Source organism: Prionailurus bengalensis, chromosome X (genome assembly GCF_016509475.1).
Source record: "Prionailurus bengalensis isolate Pbe53 chromosome X, Fcat_Pben_1.1_paternal_pri, whole genome shotgun sequence".
Classification (NCBI taxonomy): domain Eukaryota; kingdom Metazoa; phylum Chordata; class Mammalia; order Carnivora; family Felidae; genus Prionailurus; species Prionailurus bengalensis.
In genome coordinates, this window is record NC_057361.1 from 27,135,053 (window position 1) to 27,153,710 (window position 18,658).

At 42.6% G+C, this 18,658-nt stretch overlaps 1 protein-coding gene across 8 annotated transcripts in view; it reads right to left on the reverse strand.

Moving 5' to 3' along the window:
* The window catches only part of DMD (dystrophin), a 2,018,590-nt gene that overhangs the window by 216,116 nt on the left and 1,783,816 nt on the right, over positions 1–18,658 (reverse strand). For all 8 annotated transcript variants that reach the window (XM_043570319.1, XM_043570321.1, XM_043570317.1 and 5 more), the window contains one exon: positions 13,359–13,437. In XM_043570319.1, coding sequence (XP_043426254.1) covers positions 13,359–13,437 — 79 coding nt within the window. The remainder of the gene's footprint in view (positions 1–13,358; positions 13,438–18,658) is intronic.

Genomic DNA, 18,658 nt, shown 5'->3' on the forward strand with positions numbered 1-18,658 from the left:
CCAGACAACCTTCAACCTGCAGCCCGCAGCCAAACTTCCCAGTCGAACTTTATCTAGATCATCTGAACCGCAGTTGACCCGTAGACCTATAAACACGAGAAGAGACACTTTCTATTCTCATATAGGAGGAAGGGAGGGGCAGCGGGAGGGGGAGAAAGAGAAGGAGGGGTGGCGGGGGGGAGAGAGGGAGGTAAAAGAACATCAAAGAGATGAAAAGAGGACAAAAAGATTCCCAAGCGGAGGTCTCCCCGGGTCAGTAGCCACATCCTCCACCATCACCCCAAGATGAATGCAGGTTACCCACTTTAGTCTTTGCCGTAGACACAGGTGGTTGCCACTCCCTAGTTCCTGGAACCCCTTCTCTGAAGCTGATAACCTGTAAGGGTTCCGAGTCTAAAAGGGAATGTGTTATTAAACTTGTCCAGTCTGTTTTCTCTGCTATGAAAGAGAGACAGTAATACTCTTCATTCTAGAGGTTTGTTGTGAATATCACAGAGGTGAGCCCACAGAAAACGCTTCCTTCGTGCGAAGGGCCAAAAGGGCTCCATTTTTTTGGATTCCTATCCCTATCCCTATCATCATCATCATTATCAGCAGCAGCAGCAGCATCATTAGCGTCGCGAGTCATCAGGGTATTTATCCCATGAACCAACTTTCCCGCCAGTGTGAAGAATCCTAGGGGAACCGGGCCAATGAGAGCCTGTGGTCCTAGAGCGAAAGTGACTGTTGACCGCTAAAGCGTGGGCCTGGGCAACAGCTCCAGCAAATAATCCCTCTCCCCCCCCACCCCTTTCCGGCCTTTTTCTTCCCCTTCAAAAAATTTTATGCGGTTCTCAGAGGAGTACAGCGTGAGAGGAGACAAATCCTTTTGCCATTCTGATGCTGGTGTCACCCATGAAAGTCAACCGTGTGTCATTTTACGCTAGTAATTGTTTAGGAATTCAAAACAAATAGCTAAGTATTTTTAGAAAGACACAGAACAAGACATTTTCGTTTTAATTTCTATTTTTGGTTCTGAGTTTTAAATTTCATGTGACCAAACTTACTATCTTTTTTTTTTTTTTCATAACTAAATAAATAAACATGTGGCTGGTTCACGTTAGAGGAATCAGTCCCTCTCCCTTGCTAGCTGGCCTCGGTCAAGGTCTGCAATAGAAGCTCTCGCTTTTTACCTTTTGAGAATAAATACCCCTGTCCTTAACTCACACCATTAAACGAGCTCATTCCATTCTATTCCTCCTCTAAATTTTTCCTAGACATTTCCTGCTCAGATTTTCTCTTTCCAAGTCAAATTGTCCCCATGTTGACTAATCCTTCAATTATTCTCTCTTGTCTGCCTATTTCTAGCTCATTAAAACATTAGCACTCTCTAAAACCTATATTTATATTCATTATACATACATAAGAAATCCCTTTCTGGACAAAAGGGCTATAAGGAGGCCACATGTAAAATTGGAAAGGGGGATATTCATCATATCAGAATACGTCTTGTGAACCTTGCTAAGTGAAAGCAATCAGGGGCCAAGCAATCAGAAGCATTGTTTGCTAGATTCCTCTCGGATGAAACATTCTCTACCTTGGATTTGCATGTAGCTTCAGAGACAATGTGCATTAACTCGAGTTGTGATATTGCGATTTGTGAGATCTACATTGGCTCCCTTGGAATTTCCCGGGTGGAGAGCAATGAAGGTATCTCTTGTTACGTTAATGAGGTGACTTTTGGAAGGCACCAGAGGATGGGCCTCTGGTGATCCAACCTCTTCATTAGAGGGTTAGAACTTGCAGTCCCCACCTCTCCCCAGCTTCAGTCTTACTACACCCCTTGGTGTTCCTGAAACCCCACCACGCTTGCTCTCACATCAGCGTCTTTACATTTACTGTTTCCGCTGCCTGGAACCCTGTTTTGTCTCCCTCCCCACCCCAGTATGTGCCTGGTTTGTTTCCTCGCTTCTCTATCCAAATGCCACCCCCATGACCACCACATTTAAAGAGTTCCCCTCCCCAGGGTGCCTGGGTGGCTCAGTTGGTCGGGCGTCCGACTCTTAATTTCAGCTCATGTCATGATCTCACAGCGTGTGAGACTGAGCCCCCTGTCAGGCTCTGCGCAGAGCCTGCTTGGGATTCTCTCTGCCCTTCCCTCACTTAAAAAAAGTTCCCTTCCTCTATGACCTCTAGCTTGCTTTATTTTTCTTTTTAAAAAGTTTATTTATTTATTTATTTTGAGAGAGAGAGAGAGAGAGAGAGAGAGAGAGAACACGAGTGGGGCTCGAACCCACAAACTATGAGATCGTGACCGGAGTCGAAATCAAATTTGGAAGCTCAATGGACTGAGCCACCCACGCGCCCCTTATTCTTCTTAATTAAACTTCTCATGACCTGACTGCTTTCTCCTATTAAAGTTTAACCTCCGTGAGAGAGAGTTTTTCTTTTATCTACTACTGTTTCCCCAGTATCGAGAACAGAGTTTGACCTATACTAGTCATTGAAGAGACTAGGTGAATGACACAATGAATCAATTCTCAGCTGGCTGAAAATAAAGTGAAGCTCCTCATTTCTTCAGGACATTAGACCAGGCTCTAGACTCAGTTCTTTCCTATTGTATGAGAGAGGGAATAATCTTTAGAGTGCCCAGTTATTCATTCAATCAAGCCATATCCTGCACTTCTCTGCAAGATGTTGGATGCCTGATGTTAAAAAAAAAAAAAAGGAACTCCTGCCCTTTACCCTTCTGGCGCTCACACTCCAACCCATTTCCTTTTATGATCTATTTTATCGACTATCCTTCATTCTAACTCTTGTCTGTCATTGGTATGCATGCTGCCGAACTTAAGGTGTAAGGCAAGAGGCTGATGTAATCTTATGCTGTTCTTGAAGTCCTTACCCATTAATGGAGGTCATGAGGTCGGGCATCTGAAATAATGATCATCACTACATACACTGGACAAAATCATCAACCTCATAAGGGAAGGCAAGCATAAATCAAATCACCCAGTGGCCAGAATGAGCCTATCGTAATGCCTTTTCTTCATATACTTTGAAATTCCTGTCAGTCACGTTGTCCTCTAACAGATGGGGTTCCCTAGGAAACAGCCTCTAAGACAAAGTTTAGAGAGCGGGATATTTAGTATGGTGTGCCCTTGAGCTCAACGCCTGAGGAAGGGAGAAGAAAGGAACCACGAATGGCAACCGGGAAAAGGCAAGCTAGGATTCAGGCCCAATGAGTCTCCATTAACCTCACTGGAGTTCCTGAAGTAGAACGCTAGAGTTCTCCCGAGTTGGGCCCAAACGGCCAGGTCATTACACTCCTGCCTCCGTCAGGACCTGCCCGTGGAAGGGGTGTGACCTTGGGGGAGACGGCTGAAGCAATTCCCAAAAGGACAGACGGCTGAAAGTTGTCTGCTGAGGACACTCCTCCTCGCTGCGTCAGACGTGGGAGTTGTAGAAAAGTAGTTTCAAGTGATTCCTCAGTCGGAGGCCATTCTACTTGGTGTCCCATGTGACTCAACTGCTATGGCTACCCACTGTCCAGGAGTTAGGGATACGGGAGTGGAAGGGACAACTTTGCCTTTCGGAGGGCATGCGACAACATCCGGAGGCATTATTGGTGGTCACAACCGAGAGAGTGGGTATTACTGTTGCATAGCAGGGAGAGGGCAGGGATGTTGCTAAACACCCTACCACGTACAGCACAGTCCCCACAACGAGGAGTTGTCCGGAGTGCCCGGGTCAAGAAAGCCTGGTTTCGATATAAATAGACAGTAAACACCTGACCAAATCAGACTCTCTTTCTTGGCGAGTTTGATTGTAACATACATAGAAGAGTTAAGAGGGTGGGAAGGTGGGGAGTTAAACGAAAAGGGAGAGGACTTAAAGAAGAAAACAGAAGTCATAAGGCCGGAGAAACCGTGAGTAAGGACATGGCAGAAAGGAGAGAGAAGCCACAACGCCGTGGTCGTGCGGAGTCCACAGCGGCAAAGCGCACGGAGAGAGACGCAAACACTGTTCGTGGTGACTGCCATTCCCTGTCCTTCCTAATGTTTGCAGGGGTCCCCCGATCACCTAAGCCCACGTCCTCTGCCTGCAGCTCCAAGGAGGCAAAGCCCCTCTGCAGTGGACTGCAATCAACAGGGTCGCTCTTGCTGAGATCTGAAAGTATACTGCAAAATTCAAGAGAATGGGTTTTAAAGCAGGTGCAGTTTATGCCAGTCCACAAAAGAACAAAATGCCTCTGTCCTCACCTCAAAGTTCTCGCCACCAAGTATTTTGTGATCCCGTGCTGGGTGCGCTCTGAAAATGGAAAACATCCAAATGGAAAAATGAAAGTAATGATTTTTGCCCACAGGGATGGGATTCCACCATTTCTGTGTTGCAAAGCTTTGTACTTGGGGACAGATGACAAAACGGTACCCTAGGCCAAACTCACAAACGCCTTCATTTTCCAGGGAGTGTAAAAATATACCTTTCAGAGCCGGCATTCCCCTGAAATAGTGCCCACGTGTCACGAAACTGATTTAGGACTGTGGGGCTGGTCCCGGTGCCCTAGGTCCCCATGAGGCCCAGAGACGTCCGTTGTGATGAGGAAGACAAAATAAGAAAGAAGACAAATATTTGCTTCATCTCTGCCCTGCCACTAGACTTACTCCCGGGTGTACGTGGGGGTGCGCCGGGTGGAGATGAAGCCATTGAACTCCACAGTCACATTTTGCATGGGTAGCATCATCAAGTCTGGGAGAAGCTGAGGCTGCTGGTGCCCCCTTCGGGGCCCAGAGAAAAAGATTTTGAGGAAAAGAGCTTAATTATCATCACTGTGCTTTTCATGGACATCTGAAAGGCTACCTTTTTTTTAAAAAAAATTTTTTTTTTCAACGTTTATTTATTTTTGGGACAGAGAGAGACAGAGCATGAACGGGGGAGGGGCAGAGAGAGAGGGAGACACAGAATCGGAAACAGGCTCCAGGCTCCGAGCCGTCAGCCCAGAGCCCGATGCGGGGCTCGAACTCACGGACCGTGAGATCGTGACCTGGCTGAAGTCGGCCGCCTAACCAAATGCGCCACCCAGGCGCCCCTGAAAGGCTACCTTTGAACTCATGGAGGTGTCACCAGCATCACTGCCAAGTTAGAAGGCATCTGTCCCGAACTCCCAACACTCACGACAGCATGTGACGACTGAAGAAATTGGCCCAAATTATTTGGCCCTGAGATTTTTCCCTGACACGGAGCTTTGGGCTGAAAATCGTCTCAAACTCAGGCTGCCAGCTTCTTCCTGACTTTTATCATGATGGCTTCTTTAAGCCTATCTGTAGCTTTAAATTATTGGCCCACTCGTATTTCAAATTCATCCATCCCCGGAGGACAATGGTAGCAGTGTTGAGTGAAATATCAGCAATTATTAGATGTGCTTAACGCATTTTCCCCCACCTTCTTTACGAAGCGTGTGACTAGGAGAAGGCGGGCAGTGGGATGGTGGGGGAGGGGGCAGGTACAGGGATGAAAGTTTGGCGCCTGTCAGGATGGAAACAGACTTCTCAGTCCTACGTAGCAAGGGGAAACGGTCACGGCTTGGGGTGCTTTAACGAGATAAGAGTTGACCAGGGATTTGATTAAGAAACTTCAGATGGGGCGCCTGGGTGGCGCAGTCGGTTAAGCGTCCGACTTCGGCTCAGGTCATGATCTCGCGGTCTGTGAGTTCAAGCCCCGCGTCGGGCTCTGTGCTGACTGCTCGGAGCCTGGAGCCTGTTTTGGATTCTGTGTCTCCCTCTCTCTCTGACCCTCCCCCCGTTCATTCTCTGTCTCTCTCTGTCTCAAAAATTAAAAAAAAAAACATTAAAAAAATTAAAAAAAAAAAAAAGAAACTTCAGATGATGAAGCCTAGAAGAAATAAGTGATCAATTCTTCGTTTTTACAGTGCCTCACCATCTGAGAACAAGAAGATCACTCAATGAAGCACACGGTGTTTAAATTCAGACCAAATAGTAAAAAGGAAATCCGTCTTGTGGAGTTCCATAGCCATCAAGAGAGTTTAATACTGCGAGAGGTCAGTGGGTTAAAAGCTAGAGAATAAAAATCTTTACCATTATTGGTTTTTTTTTTCCGTGAGCAAAGTAATACATGCTTATTATGAAAACATCTGCAAAGGTAAAAAGAAAGAAAAACACAATAGCTCTTTGCATTTTGATGTATTTTCTTTTCAGTCTTGTCTTTATGTATCCTCTTCTGTTGTTTCTATTTTATTTTCTAATATAGCTACGATCGTGCCGTAATTTAGAAGTGCGCTTTATCTCGTAATATATTACAGGGCACAGGAGGCTTTTATAAAAAGGACCATGTCAAGTTCTCAATGCTATTAGTCGTTGCTCAGAGGCAACATGAAAGGTCACGTTATTTATTGAGTGTCTACTATGTGACAGTCACTATGCTAAATCTCATGCCACTGTGTATTAGTGCCAGGAGCAAATTTGCCTCGTCTTCTTTTGGGTATAAAACATAATCCACTCTGTAAATGATTTTATTGAACATCTACCAAGTACAGATACCATGTTAGATGCTGGAGAATATAAAACCATCCTGTCCTTGCAGAGATTAGGGTCTACCCGTTGATTATTCATCCATTCATTAGTTACACAAATGACTATTGAGCTCTTATAATACAGAAAACACTGCCCTTAGATCCATGAAAAATACCTTCAGGAAGGAGAGAAACGAGTTACACACAATTAAAAACAGGACAATGAATGACACTTTCATGTCTAGTTTGACTCTAACAGGCAGATGAGAAGTTTTACTGTTAAATTGATAGTCACAAAGACACTATGCTAATGCTAAAGCTAACGCTAATACCAATCACTTATACATCACTATGTGCTACGTGCTACTCTATATATTTTACATATATATATGATTTATATATATAAATTTACATATATATACAATTTATATATATATACGATTTACGTATATATATACATATATATGATTTATATATAAATAAATCATATGTATGTATATTTATATATATACGTATATATACGATTTGATATGTATATATCAATATATATATAAATATATATATACATAAATATATATACATATATATATTGCAGGTGTCCCCCGATCACCTAAGCCCATGTCCTCTGCCTGCAGCTCCAAGGAGGCAAAGCCCATCTGCAGTGGATATATATAAATATATATATGAATAAACATATAAATATATATAAATAAATATATATAAATATATAAAAATATATATACGTATATATAATATATAAAAATATATATGTATATTTATATATATGTATATATACGATTTGATATGTATATATCAACATATATTAAAAAAAAAAAAATATATATATATATATATTGCAGGTGTCCCCCGATCACCTAAGCCCATGTCCTCTGCCTGCAGCTCCAAGGAGGCAAAGCCCATCTGCAGTGGATATATATAAATATATATAAATAAACATATAAGTATATATAAATAAACATAAATATATAAAAATATATAAAAATATATATACGTATTTATAATATATATAAATATATATGTATATTTATATATGTATATATGATTTGATATGTATATATGTATATATATACGTGTATATATATAAATATATACGTGTGTATATAAATATATATGCATGTATATATATATAAATATATACGCATGTATATATATATAAATATATACACACGTGTATATATATATAAATATATACACGTGTGTATATATATGATTTGATCCTCACTATAACCCTGTAAGATAATATTACCGTACTTCACTGAATCCAAAACTTCACTGGACGTTAGACGCACTCTGATTTCAGGGCTTTTATAACTTGGTGGGAGGGACCATGTCTTACATGTGACGAAACGTTACTATTAGCCCCATTTTACAGATGAGGATAAAGAGACTGAGTATCTGATCAGCACTTGAACCTAGTCAGCTTAATGCCAGAGTCTTAACCCACATCCCGAGGGAGACAACACCCGGCCCCGAGGCATCCGGAGAAAAATTCAGGCTCTGTAAATCAACTTAGCGCGGCCCAGAGCAAGAGAAACAGAAGAGAGAAATCTGTGGCAGTATCAGAAAAACCAGGCAAGCGCTGGCCTGAGTGTTGTAAATGGTTAAGGCAGCGTGAGATGTGGCTTGTGAGTCCAGACACTGGGGTCCAGTCCCACATCTATTATAACCGTGTGCGTGACCTTGGTAATGTCATTTCACCTTTCTGCACCTATGCTGTGATCGGTAAAAAGAAGGGTAGGGGTGGCGTCTTTCAGTGTCTTTTACACTTCTTTTGACTGCAACCCACAGAAGGAAAGTATTTTACATTTTGTTGTAGCGCGCACGTATGCACGCGTGCACTCACGTACCCCCCACCCTTAACCGAAAGCGAAGTGTCGAAACAATACTTAACCTTGCTTGGGCAATGTACTCTGATATTTTCCAATCTCTTCCATTCCATTAAAAAATTGTTGGTTGCAAGTCATTAAACTGATTTCAGCATTCACTAATGAGTACTAAGAAAACAACTCAGATAGAGTCTCCCTTAGCCTCTCTCCAGTTAGGAAATTCTACAGCATATGGGACTCCTGGGGTGGGGGCGGGAGCCAGAAACCTCAGGAAAGAGAAAGTTGACCCTTTTGCCTTATAAATAACTCATTTTCTTTTTAATTGGACGGTGTTCTTACTACCTTCAGCAGAAAGTTCTCATTATTAAACCATTTGGCGAATACCACTTTAGGGCAAAGATTCCTATACTATGTTCCATGACATGTTTAGCGAGAAATTAATTGGTATGCCTGAAAAAGGCTTCCGTAGTCACGTAAGTAGGGAGAAGAGCTACTGACTTTTCCCTCCTCTTAGCGTTTCGATGTATATTAAAGGCCGCAACAATTCCAACAAAAAAGAAACTTTCTCATCTTTATAAGCTAGTGTTTCCAATCTTATGGACCACAAAACTATTTTTTCAAGGAAGAGTTACTAACATCATACAGAACATTAATGTTCTGAGGAACGTGGCTTGGAAAATCCTACTCTGGGGAATTCTACGACTGGTAAAATATTTTGTTTAAGTTTTAAAATCCCAGTTAGTTAACATACAGCTTAATATTAGTTTCAGGTGTACAATATAGGGATTTGGCACTTCCATACATCTCTCCTCATCCCAAGTGCCCTCCTTAATCCTCATCACCTATGTAACCCAGCGCCCCCTTCTCCGCACCCCCCATCCCCCGCACCTCCCCTCTGGTAACCATGTTTGTTCTCTATAGTTAAGAGTCTGTTTCTTGATTTGCATCTCTCTCTTTTTTTCCCCTTCGCTTGTTTGTTTTGTTTCTTAAACTCCACATCTGGGTGAAATCATATGGTATGTGTCTTTCTCCGACTGACTTATTTCTCTTAGCATAATACTCTCTAGCTCCATCCGTGTGGTCGCAAACGGTAAGATTTCGTAGAACTGGTAAAATCGTAAGGCAACTCTAAGTTCTTTTCACTGTTACAGAAAAATTTCTACCTTTATTCAAATATATAGTTATCCTTGGTTATGTGAAATTTAGAATAGAAGCTCAGAGAACTGAGAAAATTGACACAAACAAAGAGCTTAAGTTCTTTTTTTTTTTTTAAGGTTTTAAATTCTTGAAGATAAAGGATGGACAATTTTCAGAGTACTATGTCAATAAATACTAGAGTACTTTCTTGATATTGACATATGAGGACGTGGACGCTAATATATGTATAAATGCCAACAGTGTGATTAAAAATTATATACAAATATAATAAATTCTATGTATAAATTTATATGATTTTTAAAAATCAAGGTAGTAGAATTTCTCCCTTTTCTTGGTTTAAGTTGCCAAAGTCAATTAAAAGTGGTAGAATATTGGGGCTCCTGGCTGGCTCAGTTGGTGGAACATGCAACTCGTGATCTTGGGGTCATGAGTTCGAGCCCCACATCAGGTGTACAGATTACCTAAGATCTTTTTTTAAAAAAGTGGTAGAATATTAAAGCTGGAATTAAAGGCAAGCTAGTGTCTAGCAATGGATAAGGGTCAGATTTTACAATGTTTTTCTCTTCTCATTTCTCTCAGATCTAAGATAAAAGAAACAACTTCTTTAACAAGTAGAGATTGGGATACCAAGAAGAAACACTGAATACTTTTCTTTAGTAAAAACCTGCCTCTCTCTACTGATAAAAAAAAAAGACCGCTGGTAATGTAATTTTCAAAGGGGAATGCGCGCGCGCGCGCGTGTGTGTGTGTGTGTGTGTGTGTGTGAGAGAGAGAGAGAGAGAGAGACAGATGAAGGGAGGAGAGAAATGGACAGGGAGAATAAGAGAGAGACGGCGAGCACAATTAGTGGCTCATCTTCATTTCTCTTTGTAATTTCTAAGTCTCAAAGACTTGGTATTATTATTATTCCTAGTAACTTGGAAGCCAGTTAGACATCTATCAAGTCAAATTCATTTACTATGACCTTAGTGGTATTTTTTTTCAAACATATTTTTATTTGTTTTAGGGGAAAAATGGTTGTGCTTTCAGCGAACACAATTTAACGGCCAATAAGTGACTTGGGTGAGGGCCCTGCCTCAAATACGGTTTTGACGGGGCACCCAATTTCTCGAGCAGATTTCTAGAGGTCAGTGTGGCAGCCCATATCAAAAGCCTTACAAATGTAAACAGCCTTTTACAGAGCAGTTCTGTTTTTAGGAATTTATCTTGTAGAAAGAATAGGAGATATTTCCAAAGGTGTATAAAGGATGTTACTCACAGTGTTGGAGAGCATAGTGAAAAATCTGAAATAACTTTCCTGATGAGTAATTAAGAATTGCCTTGGTAAATCTGGTAGAGCCAGACAAGAGAATACTGCCCAGCCATTTAAAAAATGATTGTGTAGAGGAATATTTAAGCACACATAAATATTTTTATTATAGTATATATTATATATATATACATATATAAAATACTATATACTATATATATATATAATACTATATATATACATATATACATATATAATACTTTATATATATAGTATATAATATATATATTTATATATATTAAAGCAGGTCACAAAATGTTCATGTGTTTTTATCCCTGTTTGGTTTAAAAAGAAAAGTATCTACGGGGCGCCTGGGTGGCTCAGTCGGTTAAGCGTCCGACTTCGGCTCAGGTCATGATCTCGCGGTCCGTGGGCTCGAGCCCCGCGTCGGGCTCTGTGCTGACAGCTCAGAGCCTGGAGCCTGTTTCAGATTCCGTGTCTCCCTCTTTCTCTGACCCTCCCCTGTTCATGCTCTCTCTCTGGCTCAAAAATAAATAAATGTGAAAAAAAAAAAGAAAAAAAAAGAAAAGTATCTAAAGTATAGAAAGCTCACTTTTTATAGTGGTTATCTCCAAGGGGTGAGGTGAAGGGTAATTTTTTTTTCCTGTTTGTACTCTCGGCTTTCTAAAATTTCCTAGAGGGGGCATATATTACCTCTATAACTTAAAAAAAAAAATGGACAGGGGCGCGCCTGGGTGGCTCGGTCCATTAAGTGTCCAACTCTTGATCTCACCTCAGGTCTTGATCTCAGGGTCAGGGGTTCAAAAAATAAAATAAAATAAAAATGAAAGAGGACGACACAAAGAAACAGTCCTCACTGAGTCTTTAGTCCCACTGTCCTATTTCTCAAATATCCCTTAAACCGAAGTGCTAATGTTTGCTATCCCTAGGCAGAGCTTCTAAGCATATACTGACATTCCACACGAGTAAGAAATTGGTGGCTTGCGGGGCTGGCTCCACTGAGGCAGGGAAATGGGTGTCTTTATGAGCATCTGTGGCCACCAGCCCGACCTTTGTGGACGTGGGCACTGGTGTGATATTGTATAAAAAGGTGCTGGAATGTTCCACCTGGCCCCTCCCAGTTCTCCCCTCACAGCTCAGAGATTATGGATGGCGTTCTACCAACAGAGACTCATTCCTCAGGCTAATGGCTTTTCACCCTATTAAAATGCAAATAACCCGGGAGAAGTACACATTAAACTCTACCTATCACCTGGGTTAAATAACATATCATTTTCTGAGAAGAGGTTTTAATGGGGAAGACACGGGAATTTGGGTGGGGCAGGCAGAGAGAGAAGACAGGGTGAATCAATGCACATGGTGTTTGAGGAGTAATGAATATTCATAATAGTAATATTTTCGTTTATGGCTTATGAGTCATCTACAGATATGTTACTGCATTTAATCTCAATGACATCGAAGAGAATGGCAGTCACCAAGGCGAGAGACACACGGAAGCATCCGCTCACACACTTGAAGACGTGAGCAGAGATCTTTTTCCGAACCTATGGAAAATGAAACGGAAAGGAAAGGAAAGGACCAGAACGTGGCTCTGTCAGTCTCTGTGGGACTGTGTGCCTCAACTTCCCCATCTTTAAAATGGGTGGAATCACGGCATCTACCGTATGGGGTGGCACGAGGATTAAATTAGTTCATATTCGTAACATTGCCAGGCAGAAAGTAATTGCCTGAAAGTGGTGATTAAGCCCTTATACATCCTCATGTACGAACAAGAAATATGTCAAAGTGTTAACAGATCTTGACTCCATGTGGTAGAAACACGGGTTTTGAAAGAGAAAAAAAAAAACCCCTCAAAACACACATTTTTGTAATCAAAGAAAGGGTGGGAGAAATTAATAACATGAATCAGAGGAAAACAGGAGGTTGGCAACGTTAATATGTAAAGTTATATTAATAGGATGTTAAACCTATTGATATTAAACCCTCAGTTAACTAAGGCTGTTCCTCTTAGTATGTTGTAAAACGTACAATATTTATCAACAATACATATGAATAGTATGACTAATGATACACACACAATTGATACAAAATAGGAAAACTAAAATAAGAAGAATGAATAGCGGTCAAGGATAAATGAGCAATAAGACTGGTTAGGGAAAGGAAACATGATAGGCAGCGCTTCTGACTTTGAGGCAGGAAGTATTTAATGAATTATGTAGAGCTAAAGAATTATAGATTCCTAGTAACACATATTGAATTATCCTATCATAATTATATAGCATCGTAATTACCAGCTTATGAAGTGAACTGCTATAAGCAGAACTAAAGACTCAAAAATATTACCGAAGTTAGCACTTGAGCACACATTGCAGGAAACAATTATGCGTTAGCTGAAGCCTGGGCAAAATGATCTAATCGGTCCTCCTCTCCTAACCCTCTGAATTTTCCCACCGAGGTGTATTTCAGGATGATTTATGCCTCCAGTGCGCTTGGCAGAGACGATGGTAATTCAGCTCTTCATTCTTTGCTACCAAGATGCAAGGAAGACATTACACGATGAAAGGTGACAGCGACTTACTGGAAAGGAAGTGCTGGGACGCGGGGCCAAAGTCCCGGTGGGCTTCGTGCAGCTGCCTGATGCGGTCCTCAACGGCCACCTGGGGGGAAGAGGAGAGAAATGATGTCCTCTCATCAGATATAATGAGGAGCAATGAACACGATGTGTCCTCTCTGGTCGGATCTTTTGAGCCTCGAAAGCTGGGTGACTAAAGCAGCAATGCATGACCCCATTTTTAAAATAGATTTTTAAACGTTTGTTTATTTTGAGAGAGCGCGCGCGCGTGCGCACGAGGCGGGGAGGGGCAGAGAGAGGGAGAGAGAGAATCCCAAGCAGCCTCCACGCAGTCAGAGCGGGGCTTGATCTCACAACCGTGAGATCATGACCTGAGCCGAAATCAGGAGTGGGACGCTGAACCGACTGAGCCGCCGAGGCACCCCCCAGAGCCCCGGTTTCACCGTACGGCCTCCGAGAGCCCTTTTCATCAAACCAGGGCCAAACAAAAAAGAGATGTGCTTTCTTGGTCATGTGAAAATGAGATTTTTTTCACACTCTGCTCATTGGCAGACACAAACGAACTACTGCTCCAACGGGCATCAAAAATGCCACCTCTAAATCTTTCGTGCAAAGGTTAGGGAGGTTGTCATTCCCCCGTATACTAGATAAGTGAAGGATCCCAGGAATGGCGTTTCTTTTGTCTTAGTCTATTGTTTTTGACTAACGTTTTTGGGAATCCTATTGGTAGTTAATGGATCCTTGAGAATTAACGAGTAACCAACAGCTGATTAACACTTAAGCATCAAAGAAGTAGACGCAAGGCTTAAATATAGCGTAATTACGGAGGAGATAATGAGATCAAAGACATTTTCAGATTTCAGTTTTTAGTAGACTTGAAAATTACTGCGAAGTAGATCTTCAGGTGGCATGAGATAAAAATTTCCATTCTTTTGTTTTTTTTTTTTTCCTATCAGGTTTTTCTAGAATATACTGATGGTGTCCTGATGGCTTAGTGAATTCCATTCTGGGGGGCGGGGGTGGGGCACGCGAGCTTCACAAATCTGGATCTTAATTTGGTTCTGAACAGCCCGTGGTCGACAAGGGGTTGGTCAGCTCTTGCCCAGAGCCAGCAAAGCTCCAGTTGGTTCACTCCTATGGTGTGGCTAATGCCCAAGGGATAAAACAGATATTAGACAAGATCAGAAAAGTGGCTAAGGGAGTCTGGTCTAAAGCCGGCCAATCTCGCAATATCAGTCAAGGGCCTAACACAGATTCAGAACAACCTTCTGTTTTCACTTTCTCCTAGCCTTGCACATCTTTGCTTGGAACAAATATTTGGAAAAGCATGTGGAGGTTCCCAAACGCGCAGGATGTGCTTCACTGTGACGCACGCAAGAGCGTGAGACGCATCTCAAACCTCCCTTCCCGGCCCTACGGCCCCGCACCGTCCGCCACGCTCAGCTGGCCTGTCCTGCAATGTTCCATCCAATTTAACACCCGTGTGACTTGTTTTGGTTGCTGCTCCTCTCTGCAGTGTTCTTCTCCCCCTTCGCTCCCAGTTCCAGTCTTTTCTATGTTTCTATGTCTACTTTCCAATCCCCCGGGGTTGGAAGGGATCGCTTCCTCGGCATCCTCGAGGCTCACAGTCTCTCCTTGGAGCATTTCTGTCAGACTGTCTGTTGTAGTTGCAGGGACAGGACTTGTCTCCTGCGATGCCACGTGAAATCCCCGATAGCCGGGACCATCCCTTGCTTGTCCCGCCTCCCCTCCCCACCCTCCCGCAGGGCGCACTGAACCCTGCACACGGTAAGTGGGTCACAAGTGCTTAATGGCTAGTTGACCAAACCAATGTGTACGTGTGACAGAGAGACGCCCAGAAAGACAGAGATGGGAGAAGAAACAGGAACGTGAACTAACACCGCCTGCAAGCTGCACGTCCCTGGGTATGTTATTCCACCGTTAACTTTCCTTGTGGGTAAAATGGGACAACATGACCCACCTCACAGAACTTTTCGTGGGAAGTAGCTAAGACACGGGCAACGGTGGGCCTCGTTTCTTCCACATGGTGATTGCTCAATAAATGTTAACAGCTATTGTTATCGTTGCTGTTATGATTCGTACATGGAAAGGATAGGTTATCGTGGGCAAGGCAATACATACATCACAAAAATGGCTGATATTTATTAAGCATTCTGTTCATGACAAGAGGAATTAACTTACTTAATTTTCCCAGTAACTCGGTGGAAGTAATATTATCTGGGGGCGCCTGGGGAGCTCGGTCGGTTAGGTGTCCAACTCTCGACTTCGGCTCAGGTCACGATCTCACGGTTCGTGGATTCGAGCCCTGCGTCGGGCTCTGGGCTGACAGTGCAGAGCCTACTTGGGATTCTTTGCCTCCCTCTTTCTCTGCCCCTCCTCTGCGCTCCCTCTCTCCCTCTCTCTCTCTCGCTCAAAAATAAACATTAAAAAAAGAAGTAATGTATCTTCCTACTTGAATGATGTAGAAGCTGAAGCACGAGAGGTTAAAAAACAACAACAATGCAACTTGCCTGCGTTTAAATAGTTAGTAAATTGGCAGAGCCAAGATTCAAACTCATTCAGTCTGACTCTTGCTCTTTAACTGCTATTTTAGAGATCAAAGTCAAACGAAAAGCATTTTAGACATATTCAATATGCAGCTGGCCTTTCCATTTACCGACTGCAGAAGAGATCTAGTGTCCATATCTATGAAAGTTTAAGTCACTGGTATCTTTTATGACCCAAAGCAAGGTCAGTTCCTGGTCATGAAGAATGTGAGGCCATAAGATTACGGAGAACACGCGCAAAGGCATGTTTAGAAGGACATCATTATTTCTAAATGCAGAATGGGTCATCTCATGAACAAAGTAACCAAGAGATGACTGTGAAAGTTCGGGGGTGGGCAAGAGTGGATGAGGAGGCCACATGGGAGTGGACGGTGACCAGCGATCTTTTCATGTCCCGAGAAAGAAATCCCACGGGGGACATGTGGTAAAGGAGCATGACCGTGTCACAGACCCTGTCCCCTGGTGGTAATGTTAGCAGATTCATAGCGACCAGGGGGAGGCAGCATCTGAGTCCATTAGAGGCCCCTCATCTCGAAGGTTGCTTTCTTCCTCTATAAGGTGAACTCCACAGGTAATTTCCAGGGTATACCCGATATTGTCAAGAAATGAAAAGGAGACAGAAGTGAATTCCCTTCCCTATAACTCAAAGTTAGGAAAATGCATGAGAGAGACTGAAATTAAAAATGCGTCACGTAATGAAATGAACACTTCAGGAAACAGTCTTAAAATAACTAAAGAATTAAGCGTAAAATATTTCTTTTCACAAATTATCCTTGGAGAAAGGTATTGCATGGATTGAATGCACAATTGAATAAACAAAGACATCATTTTAAGACAGAGAGAAAACTTGAAGGCACACTGTAGCTACCTAAGAACAAAGGCACTTTATTCTGTGAGCAATTAGGCAAGGAAATGAAAGTTGATAAACTTTTGAAACAATAACCTCCATGCATTAGACCTTTCTAACTGGCCATGTTTTTAAGCTATATCAAGTACTATATACAGGCTAGGAAGCAAACACCACAAATTATATACTACAATCCTGCGTTCTGGCCCAATTCATTTTTTTAAATGTTTATTTATTGATTTTGAGAGAGAGAGAGAGACAGAGACAGAAAGAGTGAGCAGGGAAGGGACAGAGAGAGAGGGAGAGAGAGAGATTCCCAAGGAGGCTCCACGCTGTCAGCGCAGAGCCCGACGTGGGGCTTGAACCCGTGACTCATGAGATCACGATCTGAGCAGAAACCAAGAGTCGGACACTTATCTGAATGAGCCACCCTGGCAACACACAATTCATTCTTTACTCGGTGAATTCCCTGATCATGTGACAAGTAGTTGCTAATACTGAAAGAGACACACAAGGAGAAAATGCTGTAGTCTCTGATCTTTGGAAGCATAAAGGCTTGGAGGTGAGGAGGAGGGATTAGCCGAGGAAAGGCCTGGGGCAGAACACAGCTGTTGGAGAGGGCGGTAAGGTACAGTGAGCTACCTATCCTGGAAGCAGAGATGCAAACCAAGGCTCTCCAGACTCTGCGGCTCAGGATTTTCCCGGCAAGGCCAAGGGAACCAGGGAAGATTTCTGTGCACTGACTCATGATTTGAGAAAGCAGCTCAGGTTTGGGCAGGTTGCAATCACCTAGGTGTGGGGTGACATGCGTTGGAATGAAGACCGTGTGGCCCTGAATGGGAGGGAAGGCAGATAAGGAGGTATACGGAAAGAAGGAAGAACTGGTTAATTTTTGGTGTTGGAGCTTAATTTCTGAAGAGGCAAACAGCCTTCCAGGGTGAGGATATTGCCGACGGGACTATGGCAATTCCAAAGGGATTCCTACCGCATACGGCGGTAGGAATTCCTCTGGAACAGGATGCATTGGACCTAACAGTGACAGTTTTGCTGGAGAGGTCACGTAGAGCCAGGTGAGGAAGAACGATTTGTCTCCGTCACTAAAGGAAGGAATGGCAAGGGAGACTACAAGGGGTAGGGGTGACATTAGAAGGTGAGCAAGGCAGGAAGAGCCAGAGGAATTTAATTAGAGTTATTTAAGGAGATAGAAAGAACCCAATTTCTTCTGAATTAATAGGCAAAACCTCTCTTTCCTTTTATGAAAAGAAACACAAGCGTAACGTCTTCCGGGAAGATCCTGTGTCTACTATTAGATAATAGATCAGGAAAGCTTAGAACTGGAAGAATCCTTACCTATTGATACACAAGCGCCTATTCATTAGAAGTATCCCAGATGGGCAAAAAACTGCCATCTGCTCCTTAAGTACTCATCATCTAATTTGCAGTATTCCTCAGTAAAATCATGTCGGAGAAAATTTAAAAAAAAGATCTTTTTTTTTTTTTCTTCATATGCTCTGTGAGGACAGGGACACATCTTTCTGTTCCTACTATATCCCCGGTGGCTAGCACAGTACCCGGCATATAGCAGGTACTCTAATTATTAGTTGAATGAATTAATGTACAGATTATTCGAGAATTGTCACCCTAACAACTCCATTTTGCGTGAAGAATTCTCTATCGTGAGATTTCCAGTACAATTTTTGGAAAGACCCCCCCTTCCTTCTTTTTTTCCCTCCTTCTTCTTTTTTTCAAAAGTTCGTTTGAGAGAGAGAGAGCGTGCACGAATGGGGGAGGGGCAGAGAGAGAGAGAGAGAGAGAGAGAGAGAGAGAGAGAGGGAGAGAGAGAATCCCAAGCAAGCTCTACGCTTTCAGTGCGGAGCCTGATATGGGCTTGA